A 19,329-nucleotide genomic window follows, 5' to 3' on the forward strand; every position below is an offset into this window, starting at 1 on the left:
TCAAACATGGAGGTGGAAACATTATGCTTTGGGGGTGTTTTTCTGCTAAGGGGACAGGACAACTTCACCGCATCAAAGGGACGATGGACGGGGCCATGTACCGTCAAATCTTGGGTGAGAACCTTCTTTCCCTCAGCCAGGGCATTGAAAATGGGTCGTGGATGGGTATTCCAGCATGACAATGACCCAAAACACACGGCCAAGGCAACAAAGGAGTGGCTCAAGAAGAAGCACATTAAGGTCCTGGAGTGGCCTAGCCAGTCTCCAGACCTTAATCCCATAGAAAATCTGTGGAGGGAGCTGAAGGTTTGAGTTGCCAAATGTCAGCCTCGAAACCTTAATGACTTGGAGAAGATCTGCAAAGAGGAGTGGGACAAAATCCCTCCTGAGATGTGTGCAAACCTGGTGGCCAACTACAAGAAACGCCTGACCTCTGTGATTGCCAACAAGCGTTTTGCCACCAAGTACTAAGTCATGTTTTGCAGAGGGGGTCAAATACTTATTTCCCTCATTTAAAATCCAAATCAATTTATAACATTTTTGACATGCGTTTTTCTGGATTTTTGTTGATGTTATTCTGTCTCTAACTGTTAAAATAAACCTACCATTAAAATTACAGACTGATCATGTCTTTGTCAGTGGGCAAACGTACAAAATCAGCAGGGGATCAAATACTTTTTCCCCTCACTGTATATGTCTGTGTAGATGTATATTTACTGTATGTATATTTACTGTATGTATATTTACTGTGTGTATATTTACTGTATGTATATTTCTGTGTTTAAGTGAATATACGTGTAGCATTTTTACTTAAAGTGTAAAGGGTATTTACCCGATTAACTTGATGCCATCGCTGTCTTAACGTCGGCGGCAGATTCTAAAATTAAGAAACAAAATATTATACATGAATGGTATTTATTAAGAGACATTATTGGCTTAGGGATAAGATTTGCAAAGTAAACTAGCACATCACGTCCAGTATGCCACCCAGTGGTCCAGGCTCAAAGTAAACGAACACATCTGTAGCCTAAACACAGTCCAGTTCAAAGTGAACGGCACAGATCCATATATGACAATGGCTATTTGCATATAGGCCTATTGCAGCTCTGATTGGTTATGCCGGACCGGTCTGTGTAGAGTAAGGGCTGAGTCGTGCCTATCAATGCAATAGAATCCTACTCCAATGCGTTCTGCCTACAAGAAAATCTCTTGCATAGTTCGTTTTGTGTGGGTATGTTACATTGAAATTGGCTAACATTGCGTTGATTCGATCACAATTCCCACAGTACAGCGGAACATTGATAGTGTTAACTAAAGGGGAAAACTCAAGAAAGGTGAGTGAAGTTCAATTTCGTGCTTCTCTGCAGCTTAGACGGAACATTGTCTATGTCTATGTGAATGTTTTGTTTATATGTAAATGCATAAATGTCTGCTTCGCGTCACGCCTACGACCAGCTGTGGTATATTGGCCATATAGCACCCCCCAGCGGGCCTCATTGATTAGGTAAATGTGTGCATACATGCATACCTTATTGGGATCCCAGTTTAAGTATTTGACTGCCTGGCCATCGGTCCAAACAAACCTGTCCCGGTTTAAGTTACTCAGTCCAATCCACAGGTCAGTGGCCACAGTAGTCATCTGGGTCGTCAGAAACACTGCAACCATAGAGACAGATAGAGGTCTCATCTTTGTATCTGTGCCATTATAGCGTCTGTGACAGCGTGGGCAGCTCATTGAGGCTACAGCCCATAGGAATCCCCACCCAGCTGACTACTTTAAAATGGTGGAAGCCCTCAATCCATCCAGAGCCCTCTTTCTATCTCTATGGTTACAACCCACAGGAGAGAGAGTTGGTCAGGAGAGAAAAAGGTTGGATCAACACTGACTGACTGATATTTGGCTGTTCCTTTATTTGATGGTACTGTCATTTTCGTCTGTAAAACAAGGTGCTACTAACATTTATAGCAGTATCCATGGGGTGTTTATGTGTATGACTGTCTGTAATGGGTCAGTTGATCAGTTTGACAGTTTAGGGTCAGTGGCGTTGTCTGTGGGCGTTAACTACCTGCCTGTCAAAGAGAAGATGACTGTTCATTCAGTATATACAGTATATCTTTTGCAGTGGTGTAAAGTACTTAATAAAAAAAACTTTAAAGTACTACTTAAGTAGTTTTTTGGGGTATCTTTACTTTACTATTTATATTTTTGACAACTTTTACTTTTACTTCACTACATTCCTAAAGAAAATAATGTACTTTTTACTCCATACATTTTCCCTGACGGCCAAAAGTACTCGTTACATTTTGAATGCTTAGCAGGACAGGAACATTGTCTAATTCACTCACTTATCAAGAAAATCCCTACTGCCTCTGATCTGGAGGACTCACTAAACACAAATGCTTAGTTTGTCAATTATGTCTGAGTGTTGGAGTGTGCCCCTGGCTACCCATAAATAAAAAAACAAGAAAAGGGTGCCGTCTGGTTTGCTTCATATAAGGAATTTCAAATGATTTTATACTTATACTTTTGATACTTAAGTATATTTTAGCAATTACATTTACTTTTGATACTTAAGTATATTTAAAAACAAATACTTTTAGACTTTTACTCAAGTAGTATTTTACTGGGTGACTTTCACTTTTACTTGAGTCATTTTCTATTAAGGTATCTTTACTTTTACTCAAGTATGACAATTGGGTACTTTTTCCACCACTGGTTTTATTGAATTGTTTTGTATGTTTTAGGATAGATAGAGGTGAAAGGTTAAAGGTAGGACAAAGAGTGATGAAAGAGCAGTGGGCAGGATTCAAACCCCCAGCGGCACATCGTAGATGTGATCCAGAGGCAACGGCTTAGACGGCCACAGATGAGGGTCATTGGATTAAAAGCATCTCACCAACCTTGCTCCCTCCTATTGGCGATGGACGCCAGGTTTGCGCCCATGGATTGGCAGAACGATCTGGCCTCGAGCCAGGTACTAGGTACCCGGTGTCCAATCAGTTTGTAGCACTATAAACAAATCAATAAGCAATACATCAACTTGATTAATTAAAGTTGATTGACTATAGGCAAACACTTAGAGTTAGACTTTCATTCTCAAAGCCTGTTGTAAAACTGTATCGTCTGTTTTCATGTGAAAGACTTTTAACATTAAATTATTATTACATTATTATTATTATAACACTCTTCCTGTGTGACCTGTGATCTCTGACCTTAGACTGGTAGAGGGTCCATTCCGGGGGACATCCTCCTGTGGGGGGGGCAGTAGGGGCCACAGTGCTGTTCGCTGGGGGGGAACCAATCCTCTCACAGATGGACCTCATTTGGGTGCCACAGTTATAGTCGTGCCAGAAACCTGAAGACACAGACACACAGTTATAGTCATCCTAGAAACCTGAAGACACAGACACACAGTTATAGTCATCCTAGAAACCTGAAGACACAGACACACAGTTATAGTCATCCTAGAAACCTGAAGACACAGACACACAGTTATAGTCATCCTAGAAACCTGAAGACACAGACACACAGTTATAGTCATCCTAGAAACCTGAAGACACAGACACACAGTTATAGTAGACCTAGTCATGCCCTTGAGTTCTGTGGTAACCACCCCCCAGATTCAGAATTAAAATAACTCAATGCAAGTTCTTATAAGAGAGGATCAATTATGGGCCTCATCTCATCTTTAGCTCACCCATGGAGGCATACATGGCAACACAGTTCTCATCGTTGTTCTTGAAGTCCGGCTGGTTGTTGTCCCATCTCTGGTACACTACTGGGGAACCGTCCATCCACCTGGACAGAACACGGAACACAATAACTCAGAACTTAGAACACAAGAACTCAGAACACAAGAACACAGAACATAAGAACTAAGAACACAAGAACACAAGAAGATTCAAGAACATGAGAACTCAGAACACGAGAACTCAGAACACGGAACACAAGAACTCAGAACATAAGATATTGAATATCAGATATTGAATATCCCTTTGAGCACGGTGAAGTTATTAATTACACTTTGGATGGTGTACACCCAGTCACTACAAAGTACAGGCGTCAGTAACTAAGATGCCGGAGAGGAAGGAAACCGTTCCGGGATTTCACCATGAGGCCAATGGTGACATTAAAACAGTTACTGAGTTGAATCACTGTGATAGGAGAAAACTGAGGATGGATCAACAACACTGTAGTTAATCCACAATATTAACCTAAATGACAGAGTGTGTCACGCCCTGGCTCTGGGGACTCTTATATGTTGAGCCAGGGTGTGGATTTTCTATGTTTTGTTTTCTATGTTTTAGGTTCTAGTTCGTTTTGATCTATGTTGGCCAGGGTGGTTCCCAATCAGAGGCAGCTGTAGCTCGTTGTCTCTGATTGGGGACCATACTTAGGCAGCCTGTTTGGCACTAGTATTTGGTGGGATCTTGTTCCGAAAGGTTTGTGTTGTCCATGCTGTTCTAGCTGGAGGTAAGCAGGAGGTAAGCTTCTCATATGGTGTTGAGTAAAGCTTAACCATGTATTAGATCGTAGGTAGGTAGTTAGTTGTAGTTAGGTATTGTAGTTATTGTAGGTTAGTATTGTTGTTATTGTAGGTTTCCGTAGGTAATTGTAGGTTAGTATCGAAGCACGAGGCTAGCTAGCTAGCGGGTAGCTACTGGTAACGTTTAGCAACGGTGGAGAGCTGTTTCCAATGTTAATGTGCTGCTAGCCAACGTTTAATTTTTGCTGCGTTATGCGTTATGAAAGGAACTAGACACGGACATGAATTATCTGTTTAGTGTGCTAACACACTCTTGGCAGTTTGTTGTAACCAAGTATTGGTGCTAAACTGTGTGTTAATGGATGCTAGCATGCTAGTTAGCTATGGCGTCATAGCTAGGCATCGTGGGTTGTTGTGGGTAGTTACTGTAGGTTGGCAGTGTCTTCGGCCGTGCCGGCTGTAGCACGAAGCGAGCTAACTAGCCGTTTTTCGAACAGAGTCAGAGTCAACACAGTAGCCATTGTGTGCCGGGTGTAGCACGAAGCTAGCTAGCTAGCCGTTCTTCAAACAAAGTCAACACAGTGGCCATTGCTAGCTACCCAACACGACCAGCTAACTGTACTGTAGTAGCTAAATACAATATACTTGTCCTAGCTAGCCAACGTTTAATCATTGCTGCGTCATGAAAGGAACTTGACACAGACACGAATGATCTGTTTAGTGTGTTATCACACTATTGGTGGTTTGTTGTGACCAAGTGTTGGTGCTAAACTGTGTGTTACTGGATGCTAGCATGCTAGTTAGCTAGTTAACACACTATTGGTGGTTTGTTGTGACCAAGTGTTGGTGCTAAACTGTGTGTTATTGTTATTGGATGCTAGCATGCTAGTTAGCTATGGTGTCATAGTTAGCTAGCTGAATAAAGTGGGTTGAGTCTATTCCTTTAAACATTGAACCACTGTGGTTCACAACAATTCTGATTTCTAAAGGTGGAAGTTGGGAGAGTTTTTGTTCGGGTGGTTCAGTGAAACAATTTTAGTTTCTGAGGTAGAAGTTTTTGGTGAGGGAGGCCCTGCTCTCTCCTCTCCCAGATGCTTAGCTCATTTCATTCCGATCTCCTCTGCATTTTTGTAGCCATTTGCTACAGCCTGTCAACTATGCCTCTGCCTATCCCTGTTCTCTCCTCTCTGCACAGGCTACACAAACGCACCACACCGCGTGGCTGCTGCCTCTCTAACCTGGTGGTCCCTGCACGCACCCCACACCTGGAGTTCCAGGTCGCAGGCAGCCTCTGGAACTGCCGTTCTGCTGCCAACAAAGCTGACTTCATCCCAGCCTATGCCAACCTCCAGTCCCTCGACTTCCTGGCGCTGACGGAAACATGGATCACCACTGAAAACACTGCTACTCCTACTGCTCTCTCCTCGTCTGACCATGTGTTCTCGCATACCCCGAGAGCATCTGGTCAGAGGGGTGGTGGTACAGGAATCCTCATCTCTCCCAAGTGGACATTCTCAATTTTTCCCCTAACCCATCTGTCTATCTCCTCATTTGAATTCCATGCTGTCACAGTCACTAGCCCATTTAAGCTTAATATCCTTGTCATCTATCGCCCTCCAGGTTCCCTTGGAGAGTTCATCAATGAGCTTGACGCCTTGATAAGTTCCTTTCCTGAGGATGGCTCACCCCTCACAGTTTTGGGGGATTTCAACCTCCCTATGTCCACATTTGACTCATTTCTCTCTGCCTCCTTCTTTCCACTCCTCTCCTCTTTTGACCTCACCCTCTCACCGTCCCCCCCTACTCACAAGGCAGGCAATACGCTTGACCTCATCTTCACTAGATGCTGCTCCTCTACTAATCTCACTGCAACTCCCCTCCATGTCTCCGACCACTACTTTATTTCCTTTTCTCTCTCGCTCTCCTCCCACACTACTCACTCTGCCCCTACACAGATGGTAATGCGCCGCCGCAACCTTCGCTCTCTCTCTCCCACTACTCTCTCCTCTTCCATCCTATCATCTCTTCCCTCTGCTCAATCCTTCTCCCTCCAATCTCCTGATTCTGCCTCCTCAACCCTCCTCTCCTCCCTTTCTGCATCCTTTGACTCTCTGTGTCCCCTATCCTCCCGGCCGGCTCGGTCCTCCCCTCCAGCTCCGTGGCTTGATGACTCATTGCGAGCTCACAGAACAGAGCTCCGGGCAGCGGAGCGGAAATGGAAGAAAACTAAACTCCCTGCCGACCTGGCATCTTTTCACTCCCTCCTCTCTACATTTTCTTCATCTGTTTCTGCTGCTAAGGCCACCTTCTACCACTCTAAATTCCAAGCATCTGCCTCTAACCCTAGGAAGCTCTTTGCCACATTTTCCTCCCTCCTGAATCCCCCCCCCCCCCCCCTCCTCTCTCTCTGTGGATGACTTCGTCAACCACTTTGAAAAGAAGGTTGACGACATCCGATCCTCGTTTGTTAAGTCTAATGACACTGCTGGTCCTGCTCACACTGCCCTACCCTATGCTTTGACTTCTTTCTCCCCTCTCTCTCCAGACCATCTCCGGTGACCTTCTCCCCTACCTCACCTCGCTGATCAACTCATCCTTGACCGCTGGCCATGTCCCTTCCGTCTTCAAGAGAGCGAGAGTTGCTCCCCTTCTCAAAAAACCAACACTCGACCCCACTGATGTCAACAACTACAGACCAGTATCCCTTCTTTCTTTTCTTTCCAAAACTATTGAGCGTGCCGTCTTTAGCCAACTCTCTTGCGTCCTGCCACAGTCATACTCTGGACCTAGTTTTGTCCCATGGAATAAATGTTGTAGATCTTAATGTTTTTCCACAAAATCCTGGACTATCGGACCACCATTTTATTACGTTTGCAATCGCAACAAATAATCTGCTCAGACCCCAACCAAGGAGCATCAAAAGTCGTGCTATAAATTCTCAGACAACACAAAAATTCATTGATGCCCTTCCAGACTCCTTCTGCCTACCCAAGGACGTCAGAGGACAAAAATCAGTTAACCACTTAACTGAGGAACTCAATTTAACCTTGCGCAATACCCTAGATGCAGTTGCACCCCTAAAAACGAAAAACATTTGTCATAAGAAACTAGCTCCCTGGTATACAGAAAATACCCGAGCTTTGAAGCAAGCTTCCAGGAAATTGGAACGGAAATGGCGCCACACCAAACTGGAAGTCTTCCGACTAGCTTGGAAAGACAGTACCGTGCAGTACCGAAGAGCCCTCACTGCTGCTCGATCATCCTACTTTTCCAACTTAATCGAGGAAAATAAGAACAATCCAAAATGTCTTTTTGATACTGTTGCAAAGCTAACTAAAAAGCAGCATTCCCCAAGAGAGGATGGCTTTCACTTCAGCAGTGATAAATTCATGAACTTCTTTGAGGAAAAGATCATGACCATTAGAAAGCAAATTACGGACTCCTCTTTGAATCTGCGTATTCCTCCAGGGCTTAGCTGTCCTGGATCTGCACAGCTCTGCGAGGGCCTGGGATCGGGAGAGACACTTAAGTGTTTTAGTACTATATCTCTTGACACAATGATGAAAATAATCATGGCCTCTAAACCTTCAAGCTGCATACTGGATCCTATTCCTACTAAACTGCTGAAGGAGCTGCTTCCTGTGCTTGGCCCTCCTATGTTGAACATAATAAACAGCTCTCTATCCACCGGATGTGTACCAAACTCACTAAAAGTGGCAGTGATAAAGCCTCTCTTGAAAAAGCCAAACCTTGACCCGGAAAATATAAAAAACTATCGGCCTATATCGAATCTTCCATTCCTCTCAAAAATTTTAGAAAAAGCTGTTGCGCAGCAACTCACTGCCTTTCTGAAGACAAACAATGTATACGAAATGCTTCAGTCTGGTTTTAGACCCCATCATAGCACTGAGAATGCACTTGTGAAGGTGGTAAATGACCTTTTAATGGCGTCAGACCGAGGCTCTGCATCTGTCCTCGTGCTACTAGACCTTAGTGCTGCCTTTGACACCATCGATCACCACATTCTTTTGGAGAGACTGGAAACCCAAATTGGTCTACACGGACAAGTTCTGGCCTGGTTTAGATCCTACCTGTCGGAAAGATATCAGTTTGTCTCTGTGAATGGTCTGTCCTCCGACAAATCAACTGTACATTTCGGTGTTCCTCAAGGTTCCGTTTTAGGACCACTATTGTTTTCACTATATATTTTACCTCTTGGGGATGTTATTCGAAAACATAATGTTAACTTTCACTGCTATGCGGATGACACACAGCTGTACATTTCAATGAAGCATGGTGAAGCCCCAAAATTGCCCTCGCTAGAAGCCTGTGTTTCAGACATAAGGAAGTGGATGGCTGAAAACTTTTTACTTTTAAACTCGGACAAAACAGAGATGCTTGTTCTAGGTCCCAAGAAACAAAGAGATCTTCTGTTAAATCTGACAATTAATCTTGATGGTTGTAAAGTCGTCTCAAATAAAACTGTGAAGGACCTAGGCGTTACTCTTGACCCTGATCTCTCTTTTGACGAACATATCAAGACTGTTTCAAGGACAGCTTTTTTCCATCTACGTGACATTGCAAAAATCAGAAATTTTCTGTCCAAAAATGATGCAGAAAAATTAATCCATGCATTTGTTACTTCTAGGTTAGACTACTGCAATGCTCTATTTTCCGGCTACCCGGATAAAGCACTAAATAAACTTCAGTTAGTGCTAAATACGGCTGCTAGAATCCTGACTAGAACCAAGAAATTTGATCATATTACTCCAGTGCTAGCTTCCCTACACTGGCTTCCTGTTAAGGCAAGGGCTGATTTCAAGGTTTTACTGTTAACCTATAAAGCGTTACATGGGCTTGCTCCTACCTATCTTTCCGAGTTGGTCCTGCCGTACATACCAATACGTACGCTACGGTCACAAGACGCAGGCCTCCTAATTGTCCCTAGAATTTCTAAGCAAACAGCGGGAGGCAGGGCTTTCTCCTATAGATCTCCATTTTTATGGAACAGTCTGCCTACCCATGTGAGAGACGCAGACTCGGTCTCAACCTTTAAGTCTTTACTGAAGACTTATCTCTTCAGTAGGTCATATGATTGAGTGTAGTCTGGCCCAGGAGTGTGAAGGTGAACGGAAAGGCTGGAGCAACGAACAGCCCTTGCTGTCTCTGCCAGGCCGGTTCCCCTCTCCACTGGGGTTCTCTGCCTCTAACCCTGTTGCAGGGGCTGAGTCACTGGCTTGCTGGTGCTCTTTCATGCCGTCCCTGGGAGGGGTGCGTCACTTGAGTGGGTTGAGTTACTGACGTGATCTTCCTGTCTGGGTTGGCGCCCCCCCCCTTGGTTTGTGCTGTGGTGGAGACCTCTGTGGGCTATACTCGGCCTTGTCTCAGGATTGTAAGTTGGTGGTTGGGGATATCCCTCTAGTGGTGCGGGGGCTGTGCTTTGGCGGAGTGGGTGGGGTTATATCCTTCCTGTTTGGCCCTGTCCGGGGGTTTCTTCGGATGGGGCCACAGTGTCTCCAGACCGCTCCTGTCTCAGCCTCCAGTATTTATGCTGCAGTAGTTTATGTGTCGGGGGGCTGGGGTTAGTTGGTTATACCTGGAGTACTTCTCCTGTCTTATCCAGTGTCCTGTGTGAATTTAAGTATGCTCTCTCTAATTCTCTCGTTCTCTCTTTCTCTCTGAGAACCTGAGCCCTAGGACCATACGTCAGGACTACCGGGCATGATGACACCTTGCTGTCCCCAGTCCGCCTGGCCTTGCTGCTATTCCAGTTTCAACTGTTCTGCCTGCGGCTACGAAACCCCTACCTGTCCCAGACCTGCTGTTTTCAACTCTTAATGATCGGCTATGAAAAGCCAACTGAGAGACCTGAGCCCTAGGACCATACGTCGGGACTACCGGCCGTGGTGACTCCTTGCTGTCCCCAGTCCGCCTGGCCTTGCTGCTATTCCAGTTTCAACTGTTCTGCCTGCGGTTATGGAACCCCTACCTGTCCCAGACCTGCTGTTTTCAACTCTTAATGATCGGCTATGAAAAGCCAACTGAGATTTATTCCTGATTATTATTTGACCATGCTTGTCACTTATGAACATTTTTGAACATCTTGGCATGGTTCTGTTATAATCTCCACCCGGCACAGCCAGAAGAGGACTGGCCACCCCTCATAGCCTGGTTCCTCTCTAGGTTTCTTCCTAGGTTTTGCCTTTCTAGGGAGTTTTTCCTAGCCACCGTGCTTCTACACCTGCATTACTAGCTGTTTGGGGTTTTAGGCTGGGTTTCTGTACAGCACTTCGAGATATTAGCTGATGTAAGAAGGGCTATATAAAATAAAATTGATTGATTGATTGATCTCTCTCAGAATGACCTTCTTGATCCAAACCAATCAGGTTTCAGGATTGGTCATTCAACTGAGACTGCTCTTCTCTGTGTCACGGAGACTCTCCGCACTGCTAAAGCTAACTCTCTCTCCTCTGCTCTTGTCCTTCTAGACCTGTCTGCTGCCTTTGATACTGTGAACCATCAGATCCTCCTCTCCACCCTCTCCGAGCTGGGCATCTCCGGCGCGGCTCACTCCTGGATTGCGTCCTACCTGACCGGTCGCTCCTACCAAGTGGCGTGGCGAGAAGCTGTCTCCGCACCACGTGCTCTCACCACTGGTGTCCCCCAGGGCTCAGTTCTAGGCCCTCTCCTTTTCTCCCTATACACCAAGTCACTTGGCTCTGTCATATCCTCACATGGCCTTTCCTATCATTGCTACGCTGACGATACACAACTAATCTTCTCCTTTCCCCCTTCTGATAACCAGGTGGCGAATCGCATCTCTGCATGTCTGGCAGACATATCAGTATGGATGACGGATCACCACCTCAAGCTGAACCCTGGCAAGACGGAGCTGCTCTTCCTCCCGGGGAAGGACTGCCCGTTCCATGATCTCGCCATCACGGTTGACAACTCCGCTGTGTCCTCCTCCCAGAGTGCGAAGAGCCTAGGCGTGACCCTGGACAACACCCTGTCGTTCTCCGCCAACATCAAGGCGGTGACCCGCTCCTGCAGGTTCATGCTCTACAACATTCGGAGAGTACGACCCTGCCTTACACAGGAAGCGGCACAGGTCCTAATCCAGGCACTTGTCATCTCCCGTCTGGACTACTGCAACTCGCTGTTGGCTGGCCTCCCTGCCTGTGCCATTAAACCCCTACAACTCATCCAGAATGCCGCAGCCCGTCTGGTGTTCAACCTTCCCAAGTTCTCTCACGTCACCCCCCTCCTCCGCACACTCCACTGGCTTCCAGTTGAAGCTCGCATCCGCTACAAGACCATGGTGCTTGCCTATGGAGCAGTGAGGGGAACGGCACCTCTGTACCTTCAGGCTCTGATCAGTCCCTACACCCAAACGAGGGCATTGCGTTCATCCACCTCTGGCCTGCTGGCTCCCCTTCCTCTGCGGAAGCATAGTTCCCGCTCAGCCCAGTCAAAACTGTTCGCTGCTCTGGCACCCCAATGGTGGAACAAGCTCCCTCACGACGCCAGGACAGCGGAGTCACTCACCACCTTCCGGAGACATTTGAAACCCCACCTCTTTAAGGAATACCTGGGATAGGATAAAGTAATCCTTCTACCCCCCCCCCCCCCCCCCCAAATTGTAAAGTGGTTATCCCACTGGCTATAGGGTGAACGCACCAATTTGTGAGTCGCTCTGGCTAAGAGCGTCTGCTAAATGACGTTAATGTGCCCTTGAGCAAGGCACTTAACCCTAATTGCTCCTGTAAGTCGCTCTGGATAAGAGCGTCTGCTAAATGACTAAAATGTAATGTAATGTAAATGTAACCTAGGACTTCACGTATCGTTTGTTTATTGTTTTGGTTCGTGTTGTGTACACAAATAAAGAATGTACGCTTATCATGCTGCGCCTTGGTCCGCTTCATCTGTCAACGATCGTGACAGAGTGAAAAGAAGGAAGCATGTACTGAATACATTTTTTTCCAAATAATGCATCCTGTTTGCAACAAGGCACTAAAGTAATTTTGCAAAAAAAATTGCCAAAGCATTTAACTTTTTGTCCTGAATACAAAGTGTTATGTTTGGGGCAAATCCAATACAACACATTACTGAGTACCACTCTCCATATTTTCAAGCATGGTGGTGACTGCATCATGTTATGGGTATGCTTGTAATCGTTAAGGACTGGGGAGTTTTTCAGGATAAAAGAAATGGAATGAAGCGAAGCACAAGCAAAATCCCAGAGGAAAACCTGGTTCAGTCTGCTTTCCACCAGACACTGGGAGATGAATTTACCTTTCAGCAGGACAATAACCTAAAACACAAGACCAAATCTACACTGGAGTTGCTTACCAAGAAGACAGTGAATGTTCCTGAGTGGCCGAGTTACAGTTTTGACTTAAATCAGCTTTAAAATCTATGACAAGACTTGAAAGTTTTTGTCTAGCAATGATCAACAACCAATTTGACAGAGCTTGAATCATTTTTTAAAGAATAATGGGCAAATGTTGCACAATCCAGGTGTGGAAAGCTCTTAGAGACTTACCCAGAAAGACTCACAGCTGCAATCGCTGCCAAGGGTGATTCTAACATGTATTGACTCAGGGGTGGGAATACTTATGTAAATGATATATTTCTGTATTTCATTTTCAATAAATGTGTACAAATGTCTGAAAACAAGTTTGCACTTTGTCATTATGGGGTATTGTGTGTAGATTTGTGAGAGAAAAAACTATTTAATCCATTTTGAATTCAGGCTGTAACAACAAGATGTGGAATCTGTCAAGGGGTATGAATACTTTCTGAAGGCACTGTATGTGTGTGTGTGTTGTTGTTGTAGTTATTTTTTTTTTGGGGGGGGGGGGGGTATCCCTGGAACCTCCTACTGCATTATTCAACATTTCTGATTAGTAAGGAAGCAATACAAATAACAAATCGAATTCATTTCTTTCATTTTTTCTTTTAAAAATATATTTTAAGCCATCCTGATTGGGTGGGCCAGTATTCAGCCTCTGCCCAGCCTGGCACTGCCGTGGCCTCTGCACGAAACATGGAACACAGAACAAAGAACACAAGAACCCAGAACAAAGAACACAAGGACTCAGAACACAGAACTCAGAACACAAGAACTCAGAAACACACAAGACACAGAAAGAACACGGACAATACACGGCAAATATGATGCATTCATGACATGACGGAATGTTCGGAAATACAACTTCTAAACTCGGAGCAGTTATTTGTGTGCATTCACATGCTTTGAAATCGTTGATAACACCAACTGGCTAATGTCTAACTAGCTACGTCAACCATAAACAAAAAGTGCAGCCGTCACGCTCTCAACCAAATTATTGTGTTAAATAAACATCCAAATAGATTGATTTGGATAAATAATGTTTTGGTAAGTTATGTCTGAGAAGTATCTGAGTCTCCAATTGGAGTGCTTTTCAAATCGATTTCTCCCACAAAGGAAGCTTGTATTTCAGAGTTTTTAAAATGTCAAGAACGCAGCAATAGAAGAGCAGTTTGACACCATTAGTTTAGTTTATTTGAAAATCTATTTACTCGTTTTATACTCACCCGAAAGACCGATCAAGATCAACTGTTAGCCCGATGTAATGGGATCCCAAACGCTCTTTATTTATCTGAAAAATAACAATTAACATTAGCTCTCTCTCTCTCTCTCTCTCTCTCTCTCTCTCTCTCTCTCTCTCTCTCTCTCTCTCTCTCTCTCTCTCTCTCTCTCTCTCTCTCTCTCTCTCTCTCTCTCTCTCTCTCTCTCTCTCTCTCTCTCTCTCTCTCTCTCTCTCTCTCTCTCTCTCTCTCTCTCTCTCTCTCTCTCTCTCTCTCTCTCTCTCTCTCTCTCTCTCTCTCTCTCTCTCTCTCTCTCTCTCTCTCTCTCTCTCTCTCTCTCTCTCTCTCTCTCATACTTGCCAAAGCAAGTGTAATAGATAATAAACAAAAGTGAAATAAACAATAACAATTAACAGTAAAATTACACTCACAAAAGTTCCAAAATAAAATTTCAAATGTCATTATGTGCAAAAGCACAAAAGGGAAAATAAATAAACATAAATATGGGTTGTATTTCCAATGGTGTTTGTTCTTCACTGGTTGCCCTTTTCTTGTGGCAACAGGTCACAAATCTTGCTGCTGTGATGGCACACTGTGGTTTTTCACCCAGTAGATATGGGAGTTTATCAAAATTGGATTTGTTTTCGAGATCTTTGTTGGTCTGTGTAATCTGAGGGAAATATGTGTCTCTAATATGGTCATACATTTGGCAGGAGGTTAGGAAGTGCAGCTCAGTTTCCACCTCATTTTGTGGGCAGTGTGCACATAGCCTGTCTTCTCTTGAGAGCCAGGTCTGCCTACGGCGGCCTTTCTCAATAGCAAGGCTATGCTCACTGAGTCTGTACATAGTCTAAGCTTTCCTTAAGTTTGGGTCAGTCACAGTGGTCAGGTATTCTGCCACTGTGTACGCTTCGTTTAGCGCCAAATAGCATTCTAGTTTGCGATGTTTTTTTGTTAATTATTTCAAATGTGTCAAGTAATTATCTTTTTGTTTTCTCATGATTTGGTTGGGTCTAATTGTGTTGCTGTCCTGGGGCTCTGTGGGGTCTGTTTGTGTTTGTGAACAGAGCCCCAGGACCAGCTTGCTTAGAGGACTCTTCTCCAGGTTCATCTCTCTGTAGGTGATGGCTTTGTTATGGAAGGTTTGGGAATCGCTTCCTTTAAGGTGGTTGAAGAATTTAACGTCCCTTTTCTGGATTTTGATAATTAGCGGGTATTGACCTAATTCTGCTCTGCATGCATTATTTGGTGTTTTTCGTTGTACATGGAGGATATTTTTGTAGAATTCTGCATGCAGAGTCTCATTTTGGTGTTTGTCCCATTTTGTGAATTCTTGGTTGGTGAGCAGACCCCAGACCTCACAACCATAAAGGGCAATGGGTTCTATAACTGATTTAAGTATTTTTAGCCAGATCCTAATTGGTATGTCAAATGTTATGTTCCTTTTGATGGCATAGAAGGCCCTTCTTGCCTTGTCTCTCAGATCGTTCACAGCTTTGTGGAAGTTACCTGTGGCGCTGATGTTTAGGCCGAGGTATGTATCGTTTTTTGTGTGCTTTAGGGCAGCGGTGTCTAGATGGAATTTGTATTTGTGGTCCTATTTTTGTCTTACTGAGATTTACTGTCAGGCCCAGGTCTGACAGAATCTGTGCAAAAGATCTAGGTGCTGCTGTAGGCCATCCTTGGTTGGTGACAGAAGCACCAGATCATCAGCAAACAGTAAACATTTGACTTCAGATTCTAGTAGGGTGAGGCCGGGTGCTGCAGACTGTTCTAGTGCCCTCGCCAATTCGTTGATATATATGTTGAAGAGGGTGGGGCTTAAGCTGCATTCCTGTCTCACCCCACGGCCCTGTGGAAAGAAATGTGTGTGTTTTTTGCCAATTTTAACCACACACTTGTTGTTTGTGGACATGGATTTTAATTTTGTATGTTTTTCCCCCAACACCACTTTCCATCAATTTGTATAGCAGACCCTCATGCCAAATTGGGTTTTTGAAATCAACAAAGCATGAGAAGACTTTGCCTTTATTTTGGTTGGTTTGTTTGTCAGTTAGGGTGTGCAGTGTGAATACGTGGTCTGTCATACGGTAATTTGGTAGAAAGCCAATTTGACATTTGCTCAGTACATTGTTTTCACTGAGGAAATGAACTAGTCTGCTGTTAATGATAATGCAGAGGATTTTCCCAAGGTTGCTGTTGAAACATTTCCCACGGTAGTTATTGGGGTCAAATTTGACTCCACTTTTGTGGATTGGGGTTATCAGTCCTTGGTTCCAAATATTGGGGAAGATGCCAGAGCTAAGGATGATGTTAAAGAGTTTAAGTATAGCCAATTAGAATTTGTGTTCTGTATATTTTATCATTTCATTGAGGATACCATCAACACCACAGGTCTTTTTGGGTTGGAGGGTTTGTATTTTGTCCTGTAGTTCATTCAATGTAATTGGAGAATCCAGTGGGTTCTGGTAGTCTTTAATAGTTGATTCTAAGATTTGTATTTGATCATGTATATGTTTTTTTTGTTTGTTCTTTGATATAGGGCCGAAAAGATTGGAGAAGTGGTTTACCCATACATCTCCGTTTTGGATAGATAGCTCTTCGTGTTGTTGTTTGTTTAGTGTTTTCCAATTTTCCCAGAAGTGGTTAGAGTCTATGGATTCTTCAATTACATTGAGCTGATTTCTGACATGCTGTTCCTTCTTTTTCCGTAGTGTATTTCTGTATTGTTTTAGTGATTCACCATAGTGAAGGCGTAGGTTCAGGTTTTCTGGGTCTCTATGTTTTTGGTTGGATAGGTTTCTCAATTTCTTTCTTAGGTTTTTGCATTCTTCATCAAACCATTTTGTCATTGCTGTTAATTTTCTTAGGTTGTCTGCTTGAAATTGTTTGATTTGATAGGGAAGCTGAGAGGTCAAATATACTGTTCAGGTTTTCTACTGCCAAGTTTACACCTTCACTATTACAGTGAAATGTTTTGTCCAGGAAGTTGTCTAAAAGGGATTTAATTTGTTGTTGCCTAATTGTTTTCTGGTAGGTTTCCACACTACTTTCCTTCCATATATAGCATTTCTTAATATTATTCAGTTCCTTTGGCTTTGATGCCCCATGATTGAGTATTGCTCTGTTCAAGTAGACTGTGATTTTGCTGTGGTCTGATAGGGGTGTCAGTGAGCTGACTATGAACACTCTGAGAGACTCTGGGTTGAGGTCAGTGATAAAGTAGTCTACAGTACTACTTCCAAGAGATGAGCTATAGGTGTACCTACCATAGGAGTCCCCTCGAAGCCTACCATTGACTATGTACATACCCAGAATGCGACAGAGCTGCTGGAGTCGTGACCCGTTTTTATTGGTTATGTTGTTATAGTTGTGCCTAGGGGGGCATATTGGGAGGGAATGCTGTCACCTCCAGGTAGGTGTTTGTCCCCCTGTGTGCTGAGGGTGTCAGGTTCTTGTCCAGTTCTGGCATTTAGGTCACCACAGACTAGTACATGTCCCTGGGACTGGAAGTGATTGAATTCCCCATCCAGGATGGAGAAGCTGTCTTCATTAAAGTATGGGGATTCTAGTGGGGGGATATAGGTAGCACACAGGAGGATATATTTCTCTGTTGAGATAATTTCCTTTAGAATTTCTAGCCAAATGTAAAATGTTCCTGTTTTGATTAATTGAATAGAGTGAGTTAGGTCTGCTCTATACCAAATTAGCATACCCCCGGAGTCCCTTCCCTGTTTTACTCCTGGTAGTTTGGTGGATTGGACTACCAGCTCTCTGTAACCTAGAGGGCAACCAGTGGGTCCGTCTCCTCTATACCATGTTTCTTGTAGGATGACAATGTCTTTATTTCTGATTTATTTGGTGAAGTCCAGGTTCCTACTCTTTAGGCCAAAGGCAGATGACCTCAGGCCTTGGATATTCCAGGATGAAATAGTGATGGCTTTGTGCTCCATAAAGTGTCCAATGTTGTTAGTCGTGTGGTTTGGCCTCAGACCAGTAAGTGTGAGCAGAGCCTGCTGAGCATCTCTCTCTCCCTCTCTCTTCTCTCTCACACACACAGAGTGCACAAAACAGTAAGAAAACCTGCTCTTTCCATGACATAGACTGACCAGGTGAATCCAGGTGAAAGATATGATCCCTTATTGATGTAATTTGTTTAATCCACTTATATCAGTGTAGATGAAGGGGAGGAGACAGGTTAAATAAAGATTTTTAAGCCTGGAGACAATTGAGATATGGATTTCGACACCATGTAGAGTCCAAGCCCCGACGAATTGAGGGAAAAAGGGGGTGCAACTCAATATTAGAATGGTGTTCTTAATGTTTTTGTGCACTCAGTGTATATAGCTCTGCCAATGTGTTTAAAGGCAGGACTATAACGAAACTATAGGTGTTTACCTTTTTCCACAGAAATGTATTTTCGTTTTGTCCGTTGATAACTACGAGGTCCCCATGCCTCTGCTGACAGTAGTATCTGGCATCCTCCATGGCCAGCATTTCAGTATTAAAGTAATATTGAGAGCCTCCGTACTCCAGCCAGCCATCCTCTGTCACATTATACTCTAGACAGGATTAGAAAATACTCATATCAGTCTGAATCTGAATCATCTCTGCTTGGAGACTCCAGAGAGGACTTATTTGCTTGGTCTGGACTACAGACTACAGACCAAGCAGATCAGTGCCCCTAGAGTCTAGACCAAGCACATGAGTCCCCTCTAGAAAGGGGATTTATCTGCTTGGTCTCTAGAAAGGGGACTTATCTGCTTGGTCTCTAGAAAGGGGACTTATCTGCTTGGTCTCTAGAAAGGGGACTTATCTGCTTGGTCTCTAGAAAGGGGACTTATCTGCTTGGTCTCTAGAAAGGGGACTTATCTGCTTGGTCTCTAGAAAGGGGACTTATCTGCTTGGTCTCTAGAAATGGGACTTGTCTGCTTGGTCTCTAGAAAGGGGACTTATCTGCTTGGTCTCTAGAAAGGGGACTTATCTGCTTGGTCTCTAGAAATGGGACTTATCTGCTTGGTCTCTAGAAAGGGGACTTATCTGCTTGGTCTCTAGAAAGGGGACTTATCTGATTGGTCTCTAGAAAGGGGACTTATCTGCTTGGTCTCTAGAAAGGGGACTTATCTGCTTGGTCTGGACTACAGACTACAGACCAAGCAGATCAGTGCCCCTAGAGTCTAGACCAAGCACATGAGTCCCCTCTAGAAAGGGGATTTATCTGCTTGGTCTCTAGAAAGGGGACTTATCTGCTTGGTCTCTAGAAAGGGGA

General features: G+C 44.1%; 1 protein-coding gene across 2 annotated transcripts in view; it reads right to left on the bottom strand.

Moving 5' to 3' along the window:
* LOC311115239 (macrophage mannose receptor 1-like) overlaps nt 1-19,329 on the bottom strand; it is a gene marked incomplete at its 3' end in the record, with an annotated part of 67,788 nt that overhangs the window by 14,597 nt on the left and 33,862 nt on the right. For both annotated transcript variants that reach the window (XM_084190439.1, XM_084190438.1), the window contains exons 17-23: nt 18,459-18,622; nt 14,067-14,131; nt 3,699-3,799; nt 3,214-3,356; nt 2,902-3,010; nt 1,529-1,656; nt 833-877 (exon numbers count right to left, since the gene is read on the bottom strand). In XM_084190439.1, the coding sequence (XP_084046565.1) occupies nt 833-877; nt 1,529-1,656; nt 2,902-3,010; nt 3,214-3,356; nt 3,699-3,799; nt 14,067-14,131; nt 18,459-18,622 (755 nt within the window). The remainder of the gene's footprint in view (nt 1-832; nt 878-1,528; nt 1,657-2,901; nt 3,011-3,213; nt 3,357-3,698; nt 3,800-14,066; nt 14,132-18,458; nt 18,623-19,329) is intronic.

The sequence above is a fragment of the Coregonus lavaretus genome (genome assembly GCF_964263955.1).
Source record: "Coregonus lavaretus genome assembly, contig: HAP1_SCAFFOLD_361, whole genome shotgun sequence".
NCBI lineage: Eukaryota > Metazoa > Chordata > Actinopteri > Salmoniformes > Salmonidae > Coregonus > Coregonus lavaretus.